This window comes from Carassius gibelio, chromosome A9, assembly GCF_023724105.1.
Source record: "Carassius gibelio isolate Cgi1373 ecotype wild population from Czech Republic chromosome A9, carGib1.2-hapl.c, whole genome shotgun sequence".
NCBI lineage: Eukaryota > Metazoa > Chordata > Actinopteri > Cypriniformes > Cyprinidae > Carassius > Carassius gibelio.
Genome location: NC_068379.1, coordinates 19,731,687 through 19,747,646, shown reverse-complemented (window position 1 = coordinate 19,747,646; position 15,960 = coordinate 19,731,687). Strand labels below are relative to the sequence as shown.

Genomic DNA, 15,960 nt, shown 5'->3' with positions numbered 1-15,960 from the left:
GCCCGTGTTGTGATTTCCATTACAGCAGCATTCCTCTATTTGATGCAGTGCTGTCTAAGGCCCGAAAATCACAGGTATCCAGTATGGTTTTCCGACCTTGACCCTTACGCACAGAGATTGTTCCAGATTCTCTGAATATTTGGATGATATTATGCACTGTAGATGATGATAACTTCAAACTATTTGCAATTTTTCTTTGAAAAACTGCTTTCTGATATTGCTCCACTATTTTTCGCTGCAGCAGGGGGAATTGGTGATCTTCTGGCCATCTTGACTTGAGAGACACTGTCACTCTGAGGTGAGCATGATTTCAAAAAGTACAACATGTTCCTGGATAAACATCATTGATGATCCTGGAACAACATTCCAATCAACCAATGAGAATAGAGATAACACTTTTCAGGAAATATCTGTTTTAGACCTAAAATCAGGGTTAGGTGCTTCTTCACCCTTGTTATCAGCTATCATTTCCCACTGATTTTAGGAATAAATTATGGGCAGGGTTAGGGTAGGGATTAGGTTAAATCTATATTTTGGACAATAATGTTGATCTAGGAACATGTCTTACTTGAGAAAATCACGGTGACTGCCACTATGAGAGGCTCTTTTATACCCAATCATGTTGCCAATTCACCTAATAAGTTGCAAATTGGTTCTCAAGCTGTTCCTTATATGTACATTTAACTTTTCCTGCCTCTTATTGCTACCTGTCCCAACGTTTTTGGAATGTGTAGCTCTCATAAAATCCAAAATGAGCCGATATTTAGCATGACATTTCAAAATGTCTCACTTTCAACATTTGATATGTTACCTATATTCCATTGTGAATAAAATTTAAGATTATAAGATTTTTTAATTATTCGATTCCCTTTTTACTCACAATTTGTACAGTGTCCCAACTTTTTTGGAATCGGGTTTGTACTTAACTCTGTTCCAAACAGATATATAAATGTTTAAGTTGTCAAATACCTTTAAATATATCTAACATAAGGGTGTTTATTTTATTGTTGGATTAACCTAAACCACCAAACAATATTTTATACACATTTTTATTATTACAAATAACACAATAATTATAAAGACAAAATCACACAGTCCAACGTTGGATTGTTTGTGTAGGATCTGGCAACCTACGACACCGGAAGTGCTCGTTCTCGGAAAGCTGCGCGGGAAAGGCATCTGTTTGGGTGAAAGCGGGAGAGATACACGTAGCAACTGTGTTAAACAATTGATACGACTTTTGTAACTTCAGCTGTCTTAGTAACGTAACCGGTAAGTTTTGAATTATATGCACTGTGAATTCTTCATCTTTTTTTGGTTAAGATTACATGCTGTTATGTTGGTTTTCACCGAGAACTGTTGTGTTAGGTGAGCTGGTCCGTATTACGCTGTAATATTCGTTTATTATCCAAGGTGATGATGGTTCTTTGTTCTTCATTAATGCTACTGATTCACGGTTTGCGAGAACGCTTATTAATCGTTTTAAATAGTTTCTGCCTCTATGTCCATTAATTATTTATTTTTCAGCCAAAAATGTGTGTGGAGTTAGCATTGCTTTCAACTCCACTGTTTGTTACATCAATACTTTTGTTTTTTTTTAAAGGGTTTCCTCTTTTGACAGTTTCAGTTTGTGTTTTTCTCATTTTTTTCTGCTATAACGTTATTCTTTTTGCCTTTACTTTAATGCATGATTTTAATATCTGTATCTCTTTATATCCTTGTCCATCAGGTGTCAGGATGAAGGTGGTAACTTGTGAGATTGCCTGGCATAATAAGGAGCCGGTGTACAGTATGGATTTCCAGCAGAGTGATGGGGGAAAAACACAGCGCCTTGCTACAGCTGGGGTGGACACCACAGTACGGGTAAGACAGAGCCTCTGCCTTCACGTTATACATCATCATAGGTGTCTCTTAAATCAACAATGATGGCACATTACAGATTGTAAGATGAGAGCTGTTCTCTTTCAGATGTGGCGTGTGGATAAAGGGCCTGATGGGAAGGCGGTCGTTGAGTTTTTGTCTAACTTGGCACGACACACTAAAGCAGTGAATGTAGTGCGGTTCTCACCCACCGCTGAGGTCTTGGCTTCTGGAGGGGATGGTGAGTTTAAAGTCTGATCATTACCTGGGTAAGCTGGTTGAATGCTTCTAGTGCCTTTCAATGGTTTAATTGAATGTCTGTTTCTCAAGATGCTGCAATCTTGCTTTGGAAACTGAATGACAATAAGGAGCCTGAACAAACCCTGACTTTTCAGGAGAATGAAGATGATCAGCTCAATAAAGAGACCTGGAGTGTGGTCAAGACGCTGAGGTCTGATTTTAGTGTTGTTGTTTTCCTCTCTTCTTTCTTAAAATGTTCTCCTTGCCTGTCTTTTACATTTAAAATCACATTATCTGTTTTATAAATTGTTATTATTCTTGTGCACCATACATCCATTTAAGTTTTTTTTTTTTTTTTTTTTTTTAGATTTGGCATTTTCAGTCAATGTCATAAATCAGTCATTCAGTGAAATTAGGTACTTCTATTTATTTTTGTATGCTGGATTCTTTCTTTTTTTTTTTGTTAAACCCAACCATTTTCTTACAATCAACTACAAGCTCACATTCAGATGATCTGCTTCCATCCAATTAACAACCAGTGCATAAAAAAGTGCATTCCTTTTTTTTTTTTTTTTTATGTAACAATATGAAACAAAAATCTGCCACTACTTCCATTTCATTGCAATCATAAGTTATTTACTTTTGAGACCTATCTTGAATACTCCTGTTGTTGTCTGTGTTTGTTAGGGGACATATTGAGGATGTGTATGATATCTCATGGACCAGCGATGGGAACTTAATGGTTTCGGGCTCTGTGGACAACACTGCCATCATGTGGGATGTCAACAAGGGTATGAAATAGAGCTGTAATCTGGCCTTAAAAGTTGAGTCCCACAGATTTCGGCCCGAGCCCGACAAGTACATTTTGATTGACACCCTTTTTAAGAGCCGGAATCCATTTCCAGCCCAACATTATTCAAATGTGTGCACGCACACAGCACTTTTGTCTTTTGTCACGAATGAGTTATTTATACATGGTTTAACATAATTTATTCATAACTAACGTAGACTATAGGCCACTTTGAAGTTTGAACAAAGAATAAAATAAAGTCCTCTGTAACATTGTAACATCTCAGCACTCTAAATAGGCCTAGGCACAGGCTCATTTAGCCTATAAATAGGCAAACGCACCAATAAAAACGAGTCCTTAAATTAAGATAAGTTCTAAATTAAGATGGGTATTTGGCAATAACGGAATAAATATAAAGGCTACACCAGATTTGCTTCCCCACTAGCAGCTGAGATTTAATAAAAAAAAATAATGCCAACATTAGCGTAAATACTCTGTCCACATTATGCATTTAAGAATTAATATTTAGTTATAATTTGAAAAACCTTTACTCACCTAGATTAGGCTATGCCTACATGTTTTTTTTTTTTTGTAGGAAAATGATTGAATCCACTGTAGATGTCTTCAGCGCGTTCCTGCGCTCACTGATGGTGCGTCGTCATTCACTCATTATTCTCATTATAAACACGAATAAAACTTTTCAACACCTCAGACTTTGCTTTAGTTGCTAGTGCAACCAAAACGTAATCACCAGAGGCAAGCCTCTGTTACACCTACATGGCCATCTTTCTCGTGCTAATCGAAACACATCACATGACCGCTCATATACCTCGCAAACTGGAGCGCAAGCCCGAGCCAATGTAAAATAATATAAATTAAACCTGTTGGGTTCGGTCAAAGATCTTCAGCTCTAGTATGAAACCTGAAGCAGGACTATTGACTTGCATGCATATTTTTGCTTTTGTAGAAGTGATGCGTGTTGTAAATTATGACAGTGAATAGTTTTTTTTATCATCAACTTTAGAAAATGTTTTGTGGTTATTGAATTCAGTGTCTGATTTGTTTGCAGGTCAAAAGATGTGCATTTTTAATGATCATAAGAGTTATGTGCAAGGAGTGGCATGGGACCCTCTTGGACAGTACATCAGCACATTAAGCTGTGACAGGTTAGTATGTTGATATAAATGGCTTAATTTCAAGCCATTACAGATAATCATAAACCAGATTAAACCTTTTTTTACATGGTTTTGCATACTGACATTATTGTAAATCTGTGTGTCTTAGGGTTATGCGTGTGTACAATGCTCACAACAGGAAAAAAGCTCACAGTGTGAGTAAGATGACCTCAGCCGCAGCTGCAGACGGAGAGGTGAGTGTCACTGGGATCTTTAGCCGGCCTTTATTTTTCAATAAAGCTGATATTTATTAAGAGATTGCCCACATCAGTCAATAACAGTGTTTGAGTACTTCTCAGATTTTAAAAGGTTTTCTTTATTATTATTGTTGTGATTTACTCACTTTTGTGCAGGTGAAGAACTACAGAATGTTCCATGATGACAGCATGAGATCTTTCTTCAGACGTCTCACATTCACACCTGATGGGTCATTCCTCCTTGCACCAGGTGCACTTTTATTGTAATTTTTATATATATATATATATATATATATATATATATATATATATATATATATATATATAAACACACAGACCTTGGCTACGTCCACACGAAGCCAGGGCTTTCCCTATCTGATCTTTTTTTTTCCCCTCACCTTAAGAAATGTCTGCGTCCACACGAAACCACAAAAATAACACACAACGATGTAGTATACATGCCAGACCAGCATGTGGCACTTTAATTCTGCCACAGATACACAAAAAATGGAGAAGACATGGACTATGCTTAAACCATGTGCGTGGTATACAAACGAACATGGAGCATTACATTTATTAATCTCTGTTAATGTTAGATAATAAAAAGACAATCATTCAGTGTTTGTTCATGTTTTTGTTGCTGTTATGTGACGTAGCATTGTTTGACTAGGGGCGAAGCGTGGGCTGATGACGTCATAATTTCAGAAAATATACGGATTTGCTGTCCACACGAAAATGCCACGTCCGTGGGGACAAAACACCTATCCGCTAAAACATTTGTGCGTATTCACAGAAACGCGTCTCTGTGTGGACCGAGCCTTTTTACTCAGTATGTTTATGTATGTATGATTGAGTAGTTATAACAAACTTTTTAATGTTTTGTTAGAACTATTCAACATATTTACAGTGTGTATTTTTGGCCTGGTGTCCATGTGCATTCCTTGTGTAGTCAATATGGAAAATGTTTATTTACTCATTTATTTTATTTTTAGCTGGGTGTGTCGAGGCTGGAGAGAATGTCACAAACACAACATACGTATTCTCCAGAAAAAGCTTCAAGAGGTTTGTGTTTTATTGGATGGGGAAGCATATTTTTATTCAGCAAGTATGCATTACATTTACTAAAAGTGATAGTTAAGACATTTATGTTAGAAAGGATTTCTAGTTCGAATAAATGCTTGTTTGTACATTATTATTCATTAGTTAGGCCAGAAAACATATATACCACGAATTTCACAATCAACGTAATCAACACTACTGTTCCCAACATTGAGCACCAAATCAGTTTATTAGATTAATTTTTGAAGGATCATGGGATGCTGAAGACTTGATTAATGGCTATGGAAAATTCAGCTATGCTATCACAGGAATAAATTGCATTTTTAAATATTCAAATAGAAAAGTTATTTAAAATTGAAATAATATCTCACAGTATTGTTTTATTCAAATAGATGCATCCTTGCTGGACATAAGATTCAAAAACATTTACAAAATCTTACCGCACCATAAAATGTCCCATCTTGTGTATTTTTGGTAAATGAAAATGGTTTTCAATACCCAGCCTGATTGCTGAGACAGTCTTGATTTGTTACCATGTTTAGTGTTTGATGTGTGTTTGTGTATCAGGCCCATTGCTCATCTGCCATGTCCATCTAAAGCGACACTGGCTGTGCGCTGCAGCCCAGTGTACTATGAGCTGAGGACAAAAACAGCTGAAGGTACACCCAATACCCTTCCCAAACTGTTTGCCACTTATGTCACATGCATGCAATGGAAAGACAGTGCTGTCCTTTTGTTTCACAGGTGGTTCACTGAAGCCTGTGTCAAACACGTTTAATTTGCCATATCGGCTGGTGTTCGCAGTTGCATCTGAAGACTCAATCTTCTTTTATGACACACAACAGACGCTGCCATTTGGATACGTGTCCAACATCCACTACCACACACTGAGTGATCTCAGCTGGTAAGTTGCACAGACTTGTAGGTGTTTTGGGCCTGTTATTTTTACATGACTTAAAGGGTTAGTTCATCCAAAAATTATGTCATTAATAACTCACCCTTATGCTGTTCCAAACATGTAAGACCTCCTTTTATCTTCAGAACACAGTTTAAGATATTTTAGATTTAGTCCGAGAGCTCTCAGTCCCTCCATTGAAGCTGTGTGTACGGTATACTGTCCATGTTCAGAAAGGTAAGAAAATCATCATCAAAGTAGTCCATGTGACATCAGAGGGTCAGTTGGAATTTTTTTGAAGCATCAAAAATACATTTTGGCCTAAAAATGTCTAAAACGATGACTTTATTCAGCATTGTCTTCTCTTCCTGTCTGTGTGAGAGACAGTTCAAATCAAAGCAGTCTGGATATCCGGTTCGCGAACGAATCATTCAGTTCACCAAATCGAACTGAATCGTTTTTAAACGATTCGCATCTCTAATACGCATTAATCCACAAATGACTTAAGCTGTTCACTTTTTTTAATGTGGCTGGCACTCCCTCTGAGTTCAAACAAACCAATATCCCGGAGTAATGCATGCACTCAAACAGTACATTGACTGAACTGCTGTGAAGAGAGAACTGAAGATGAACACTGAGCTGAGCCAGATAACGAACAATAGACTGACTCGTGTTATATTTTATACATGTAAATTTTATTTTATTTTAATCTCATTATGAAAAAATTGTTGCTCTCTAACACACATTGGCCACAATTAATGGCACACTTTTATTCAATATTTTTCAACATCATTTTGCCATGATAACAGCACTGAGTCTTGTCCTCTAATGTCTGTTGAGTTTGGAGAATACCTGACGAGATCAGAGACCACTCCTCCTCCATATAGAATCTCTGAAATGGCCTTGGCAGAACCTTAAAGGGGTCATAGTAAACCTTTTTACGAAGTCTTGATTAGATTTTTTGGGGTGTATTAGAAGTAAAAGTCATGACATTTGCCAAGTATTGTAAACCATACTCCGAATTGGTGGTCTGCATTTAAGCCATCTAAGTGCACACAACGTGAACACACACCCAGAGCAGAGGGCAGCTATAAATCCAGTGCCCGGGGAGCAACAGCGGGTTCAGTGCCTTGCTCTAGGGCACCTCAGTCATGGGTATTGAGGGTGTTCATTCACTCCTCCCAACTCCTGCCAGCACCAAGACTCGAACCTGTGGTTGGAGTTGGACTTATAACCCGAAGAGTTGACAATAGGTTTTCATGCTTGATTGTTCCAAAAAACGCATAATTTTTCACGCATTTTACACACTGCAACACCTCTCCTCCCAGTCGGTTTCAAACGCCATTTAGTTCCTGTTTCATTGAAACCCCTCCTTCTGAAATGAGAACTGTTTGTTGTGTTTGAACTGCTAAGTGCGTGTGCCGGAAATGTCACACCCTTACCATAACTACATGTTTCATCTGCTCAGCTGTAAATATTATCGATGGCATTCACTTTGACACACTGCTGTCCTCTGTAAAATGTGCAGTGCACAGATAAAGTTGGAATTAAAATGGTAAAAAAAGAAATTCTGCCTTTATAAAGGCCAAACAAAGGGGTTTTGGAACTGGGATGGAAAAAACAATGGATTCATCACTTTAGCAGCTCTTTTTTTTCTACTTTGTCCTCACTTGTGCAGCTCAACCAGGCCTTTTCTTTGTGTGTGTGTGTGTGTGTGTATTCTGTGGGGAGGAATTATTTAAATGAGTAACATTTTGGCCTCACAATATCTGGAAGAAGCACACAGTAGTCCAAATGACCAATTTGTTGTAGTTCTTGAAGTGATTTGTCAATGAATTATTGTCCTGATGGAAAATCCAAGCATAGCTCATTGTAAGATAACAGTTTTTTTTTTTTTTTAGTTTGATAGACTCTATGATCCCAAGCATCTGAACAAGATGTCCAAGACCTCCAGCAGGAAAATAGTTGACAGCATTGAAGATACAGCAGTATATTTAATTGTACACATGGGCTACTATTTTCATCCCTGTGTGTTTAACTTAGCCATTTTGAGTGTTTGAGCAGATAATTTTTTTTATAAACCCTCCCAAATAATATGTGGTGATGTAGGTGGTGTTTTATTTATTTATTTTAGGCTTTTTGACCTCTACACTCAGCTGCACATCAGCCTGATTTGTTTTACTTGAATCCTGGCCATTGTTTCTGCTTTACTAGGAAATTCATAATTTATATGTAGCCAATGCAACCAAATACTGCCATTTCTTGTGAGTCACAGATGAGAACAGAATATGTTCTTGTCTGTTAAGATTAACTTTATCTGTGATGAAATGGATGGCAGTTGACCAGACAGTGTTATTGTTCAATTTATAGAAAATTCAGACCTCAAGAGTCTAGAGTAATTTTGATATTAACTTCATTGACTAACACATTTGCTGTTATGGATGTTGTTCTACAGGTCTCGTGATGGCTCCTTCTTGGCAGTGTCATCTACTGACGGCTACTGTTCCTTCGTGTCATTTGAGGAAGGGGAGCTGGGCACCCCATTGAAAGAGCGACCTCCACTGGAGATGGTGACTCCATCTTCTACTAATGAGAAGAAAGGCAAGAGACCCTCAGCTAATGGCAGGACTGCTTCCCCGGTTCCTCGCCAGGCAAATACACCTGCTGCACAGGAAAAGGAGAAAGAGGGTTCAGCTGGCCCCTCGTCCTCCAAGACCCCCAGTGTATCTGGTCCAGAAGAGAAACGCACACCTCAAGCACTGAAAACCAAACCCCAGCCTAGAAGGATCACACTCAATACCCTGGAGGGCTGGGGCAAACCCAGCACCCCCAAATCACCGGCAGCTGCCCCCAGTACAGCCCCAAACACACCCAAATCTGCTCCCTCCACCCCTGGATCCAGCAGAGGACCCCTTACACCTCTTACAGCACCTAGCACTCCCCTGGGACCCCTCAACTCCAAAAATACCACAATTCCAAAAGGACCAACTCCTCGGTAGGGCAGCACATCTGTGGTGTGATCTGATGTACTATTGTTTTTTAACTATATGCTTGCATACACATTGTTGTTGTTGTTTAAAGTAAAGATGGATGGATTAAAAGTGACACTAAAGACATTTATAATTTTCATAAGATTTCTATTTCAAATTGTTTTCTTTTGAACTTTCTATTTAAAGAATCCTGAAAGAATGTTTCAATTTCCACAAAAATAAGCAGAAAAAGTGTTAAGACAAAAAGTTTATTGATCACCAAATGAGCATGTTAGAATGATTTCTGAATGATTATGTGACGCATTTGAGTAATGATGCTGAAAATTCAGCTCTGCCACCACAGGAATAATTTACATTTGCATTTTACAATACATGAAATACATTAAATTCAAAAAAAGGTCATATTTCACAATATTACTGTTTTTACTGCCTTATTTGACTGATCAAATGCAGTCTTAGTAAGCACACACAACTTTTTTTTTTTTTTATCACAGACTTAACTTTTTTTGTACCCAGACTTTTGAACTGTAGTGTTTCTTACAACTAATTTCTCAGTTTCCTGGTCTGACTTTTATGGCAACCCATACATGTATCCCTGAAATTACATAGATTTAGTGTTACAGCTTAATCCATGACCTCAGCAGTAAAGATGATGTGCACAATAAATCAACTATGTAAAAAAATTTATTTATTTTTTTTCAGACGAATTTCACTGACTCCAATTGTCTCCAAATCCCCCATTTCTTTGGTCACCCCATCTTCCACAGAGAAAGCCAAACACGGTTAGTAGACCCATGCTTTTAAGTTTTGCTATTTTACGTAAGTTTAGATTTTTTTGAGTTTGAGATTGTTTTTCAATGTTTGCTTTAAATATCCATAATTTTTTCTTTGTTTCAGAAAATTATTCGTTTCTCCAACTCATTTTGAGTTCCCTAAAAGACTATTTTGTATTTAACCATATTTGTTCATATTTTGGTGTCATTTTGCTGTTGCTTTCTGTGTAAGAAGCATGTAAATGAATTGTTGTTGTTTCTATATTTGTGCACACTGTCTTACCGGTCATTTACAAATATTTGTTCATCACAGAGAGACCATCTCCCCCCAGCGACCCAGCATGCAAACCTCCTGAATCCAAGAGGTCCAAGACTGATGTTACCAGTGGTTCTGCCCAGAGCAGTGAGCACAAAGTAGACACAGAACCCAGTGTCAAACCCCAGGAACCATAAACACTGAATGTCGTTCTTTGTCCCTCTTTATTAGTAAACTCATAAACCAATAACTTAAACAACATGATCCCATGGACATATGGAGTTGCATACTATGTTTCTGAAATTCATCTTCACTTTCAATTTCAATGTTTGTCAATTTTCTATATGAAGAGAAGAAAATACATGTAATTATTCTTTATAACCACCTAATCCCTCGTGACTGAAGTTCCTTTTTTTATCTTATGGACAGAAATATTTTACTTTTGTACCATTTGTTTGAATTTTCTTCATAAAGATTAAGAATGGGGAGGTTATTTGAAGTAAAAAGAAACGTATACAGGGGATTGCAATGTTTTGTAAAGATTTGCTTGAACATTTTGCAAGATTCTTTAAAAAAAAAAAATTCTAAAAGACTTGGTCTGTTGCATTCACATTTATTGAAACAGAGTTGTATAGCATATTGTCAAAAAAAATTCTATTGTTGTAGGAAGTTATTATACAATATGTACTTTATTGTCTTTTACAGTAACAAGCTCTGTTAAGGGTATTATGTGAATTTGAATTCATCATCACAAATGCAAACAAACTTAAAGGGGGGGTGAAATGCTCGTTTTCACTCAATATCCTGTTAATCTTGAGTACCTATAGAGTAGTACTGCATCCTTCATAACTCCAAAAAGTCTTTAGTTTTATTATATTCATAAGAGAAAGATAGTCTGTACCGATTTTTCCCGGAAAAACACGACCGGCTGGAGGTGTGACGTGTGGGCGGAGCTAAAGAATCACTAGCGCCAGTAAGCTTTTGCGTTGAGAGCGTTTGGAAGCTGTTACATAACCTTGAGGAAAAAAAACATCATCCAAAACAAACCATGGCTTACATTCAGATTCAGCCGTTTATTTATGATCCAGAATCAGATCCCAAGGCTGAAACTGAACGAGAGCAGCAGCAGCAACGACTCGCTCGAACCCGGGTCTCCGGCATGGGAGGCGGACGCACTAACAAGGAGGCAGAGATATTTGAAGCAGTTTTACTCACCGCATGCGGTTCCAACACACGATCGTGACCCTTTTTCGTTGGGATTGCATCATTCTTAAGAAATAAACGATACGCAAATCTGTTGTCAAACTGGGCCTTGTTTGTAAAACCAGCATCTTCGAAATGCAGGGAACAAACACTTGCACAACTCTGTTGATGCTGTGTAAAAATAAACTCCATCCACTGGTCCCTTAATGCTGTTTTTTTTTTTTTTTTTTTTTTGGTAATCGGTGCAGGGTTGTCTTGCCCTGGCAACCAAAAACACACTCCTTTAGTGACATTTCGCAACGCTCTGGCTCTGATCAGTGAATGCCTGTGGTCTCTCAGTGCTGTGCTATACGGGAGCGCGCACTCTTCCGGCAGACGTGCCCTCAGGACCCATATAAGGAAATTCCGCTCCATCTAACGTCACACAGAGCCATACTCGAAAAAAACTTTCCGAAACTTGTGACAAACCGGAAGGAGTATTTTTGGAACAGAAATACTCCTTCAAATGTACAACTTAATTTTTGAAACTTTGTCCATGTTTAGCATGGGAATCCAACTCTTTAACAGTGTAAAAAACTCAGTATGCATGAAATAGCATTTCACCCCCCCCCCCTTTAAATTAAATCCTAAATTAGTAGAACACAAAAAATGAGATATTATAAGAGATATAAGTTAGTAGGACCTTATATTTTTATGTTGTACTACACAAGCAGGTTATTGCACTTATCTTAATATATTGAGTGAGAAACTCATTTAAATTTCATAACTGAGCTTTAAGACAAAAAGACAGTAACTTGTTTCCTAATTTAGTTTTTCCATTTAGAACCCATTTCAGAACTCTTAATGTAAATAGCACTCAATGTATTTAAAGCATTTATTTACAAAGCTTGAATTAAGATTACAAATATATTTTTTTTTATGGATGAACAGGGTGGGTTGGGTTGTGTTTGGGGCAATATTAAAAGTAGTTGCTGGTATCTTCTGTGGCCACCAGCTGCTATAAATACTATAGTGCATCTTTTCCACATGGACTGCACCAGTTTTCCACCAGGTAATTGCAAGTTTTTGAACATGGGAGGACATGATTATATGTGGTTTGACATTGCAAGGATGATCAGCTGTCTTAGGCATCTTGTGTTATGGACATTGGCATTTTTTTACAGCAGAAGTATGGCATGTTCAAGGAGCCTGGGCATCTTTTGGTGCTTTTCAGAGTCATTAGAAAGGTCTCTTAAGTAATTGTAACTGACTTAATTGTCTGCTGCCTGTGAACCATAAAAGTGTAAAGAACTATTCCACTGGTGCATGCATGTGCAATAATTGTTTCTGGTCCGTAGAACAAGCATGTAAAACCTTGTTTAAACCATTTCCAATAATGTTCTGAAACAGTCCTATTTTTTTCTGAGTTTATATACACACTGATCAGCCAACAACAAAACCACCCACCTAATTTTGTGTAGGTCCCCCTTGTGCTACCAAAACAGGTCTGATCCATCAAGGCATGGACTTCACAAGACTTCTGAACGTGTCCTGGGGTGTCTGGCACCAAGACATTAACAGCAGATCCATTAAGTTGTGAGGTGGGGTCTGTATGGATAGAATTTTTTGGTCCAGCACACCCTATAGAGCAGGGGTGGTCAGCGTCAGTCTTGGCAAGCCACAGTCCTGCGGAGTTTTGTTCCAACCTTGATAAAAACTTACCTTCCTGCTAGTAACCTTTAGACCTTAATTAGCTTGCTCTGGTGTGTTTGATTAGGGCTGGATCTGAGGTCTGCAGGACTGTGGCTCTCCGGGACCGATGTTAGCAACCTCTGCTAATGATACTAAATCGGATTGTGATCTGGGGTTTTTGGAAGCCAAGCTTTGAACACTTTGATATGTTCATCAAACCATTCCATTTGTTGCAGTGTGGTAGGGTGCATTATCCTAATGAAAGAGGCCACTGCCATCATGGACCACCATTGACATGAAAGGCTGTGTGTGGTCTACAACAATGTTTAGGTAGGTATTATTTGTTAAAGTTACATTCACAGGAATCTTAGCAAACCATTGCCCAGAGCATAACACTTCCTCCACCAGCCTGCTGTCTTCTCATAGTGCATTTTGAAGTGAACAATACACATGCACCCAGCCATCCATCTGATCTAAAAGAAAACCTCATTCATCAGACTAGACAATCTTCTTTCTTTGCTTCATGGTCCAGTTTTGACACTTACATGCCCATTGCGGGCACTTTCCGTGGTGGCACTGACAACTTTTATCATGGCCAGCATAAAGTTGTTCAGCAATTTTTACCTCTGTATACTTAATCTGTGTGTTTGGACAAAACAGGCTAGCCTTTGCTCCCCACATGCATCAAAGAGTCCATGGCCCTGACGCCTTTTCACCTGTTGGTAGGTTCTAACCACTGCATACCAGAAACATAACCCACAACAGTTGGCGTTTTGGACGTAGTCATGGACTCTCAGTTTGGACTCTCTTTTTAAAGATATTTCACCATAGTAACTGGATTTATTTGAATTTTCTTCATTACACACTACATAAGAAACCAAAATCAAATACAGTAACAACAGTTTACAGTTTACACTTTACTAAACAATAACATTTCCCAAAATGTAACACACACGTGCAAATATTTAAGAGAAATAGGAAGTTTCAGCATATCATGCAGGGAAACAGGTTGAATAATGCAAGAGTTTTGTGTAAGGGAACATTTACATTTAGTTATGTTGCAGACGGCTTTTATCCAAAGCTACTTACAATTGGGGAATACATTTGCCTTGTCCAAATGGAAGTGGAAGTAGGCAGGTGCTGAGACTGTGGTTGTTCTATATGCAAGCATCAATGTCTTGAACTTGATGTGAGACGCAACCGGTAGCCAGTGCAAGGAGGTAAAAAGAGCTCTTTTGAAGAGGTGCTCTTTTGGGCTCATCGAAGACCAGTCATGCCGCTGCAATACACTCCCTCTTTGAACTGTTGCCATCTGGTCGACGCTACAGAGCACTGAGCACTAGAACGACCAGACACAGGACCAGTTTCTTCCCTCAGGCAATCCATCTTATGAACAGCTTATAATAACGGCGGACACACTACACTTTATATTTATACACACACACTTTATTTATCTAACACACATACTTAGTATACACTTAAATTTTGCACACAATATATATGTACATACATAACTTCATTGTGTAATATACTTGCCTACAATTGTCATTTGTATATTGTTATTCACTCTCTACTTATTTGTATTTTTTATTCTTTTATTATGTGTTTTATGTTCTGTCGCTGTCATTCTGTTGTACTGCGGAGCTTCTGTCACGAAAACAAATTCCTCGTATGTGTACATACCTGGCAATAAAGCTCATTCTGATTCTGATTCTGATTCTGATTCTGATCTGAATCATTTGTAGAGGTTTAATTGTGCTTGATGGAAGTCCAGCCGCATGAGCATTGCAGTCGTCCGGCCTAGAAATGACAAGGGCCAGCTTTGGAATCAGCTTTTTCAATCCACAGGGCTTCTGTGACTGACAGTAGCACAGTCTCAGTAGAATGGCCACTCTTGAAACCTGACTGGTTAACATCCAGTTTGTTGTTCTGTGAAAGAAACAATGATACCTGGTTGAAAACCCCTCTTTCAAGGGTTTTCACTATGAATGGAAGGAGAGAGACAGGTCTGTAGCTGTATGTGAAGCTTTTAATGTTGTTGTTTTTTTTTTAGCAGTGGGGTTACCCGAGCCTCCTTGAATGCAGTGCGGAAGGTGCCTGCAGGAGAGATGTGTTGATGATGTGTGTGAGTGCTGGTAAAACTGTAGGAGAGATTGCTTGGAGAAGGTGTGAGGGGATTGGGTCTAGTGGGTATGCTGTAGGATGGCTGGAGAGGAAAAGTTTTGATACTACTGCCTCAGAGAGGGGACGGAAGGAGAAGATGGGAGTTTTAGCAGTGGTTGTGGTTGGTTTGAGGTCCTGTGTGTGGGGAGCTGAGAATTGACTACGGTACTAATTGTTCTGGTTTTGACTGTGAAGTATGTGGCAAAATCAGCTGTTATAGAATTGGTGGGAGGTAATGGAGGGGGGCAGAGGAGAGAATTGAATGGGAAGGATCAGTGACTTCATGGACATGTCTCATTGCATAATTCTGTTGCAGTTAAATAAATATGGACTTGTTTCTTATTTTTCCATCGCCAATTACATATATGCAGCACTGACGATGTCATTAAAATAACAGTATAACCATCAGACAAACAAACACAGGCAATATACAATAATAGTCTAGTGTGCTTTTTCACGTGCCTATTAAAGTAACATAAATGTGAGCGATTTTTTAAAATGAAAATTAGGGTTGCATTCAAACAATAAAACCAAATAATTCCATATTGTGTTGTTTTTATAATAAAAGGCACACCGCTAAGTATTGCGTTGAAAATAAAAGATTATTTGAGCATTTCCTCTTCATTCATTTGGCGAAATGTATGAAAATTACAATAGATTTGAACAACCAAGCATACATATTGCACTA

At 38.3% G+C, this 15,960-nt stretch overlaps 1 protein-coding gene across 1 annotated transcript; it reads left to right on the top strand.

Moving 5' to 3' along the window:
- Positions 1 to 1,089: 1,089 nt before the first annotated feature.
- LOC128019895 (chromatin assembly factor 1 subunit B) lies at positions 1,090 to 10,741 on the top strand. The gene is made up of 14 exons (XM_052606213.1): positions 1,090 to 1,272; positions 1,730 to 1,863; positions 1,969 to 2,101; positions 2,191 to 2,311; positions 2,788 to 2,891; positions 3,960 to 4,056; positions 4,175 to 4,259; positions 4,419 to 4,512; positions 5,255 to 5,324; positions 5,889 to 5,980; positions 6,066 to 6,225; positions 8,672 to 9,211; positions 9,909 to 9,988; positions 10,293 to 10,741. The coding sequence occupies exons 2-14, from the start codon at positions 1,738 to 1,740 to the stop codon at positions 10,430 to 10,432; spliced, it is 1,842 nt and encodes a 613-aa protein (XP_052462173.1). The 5' UTR covers positions 1,090 to 1,272; positions 1,730 to 1,737; the 3' UTR covers positions 10,433 to 10,741.
- The last annotated feature ends 5,219 nt before the right edge of the window (positions 10,742 to 15,960 follow it).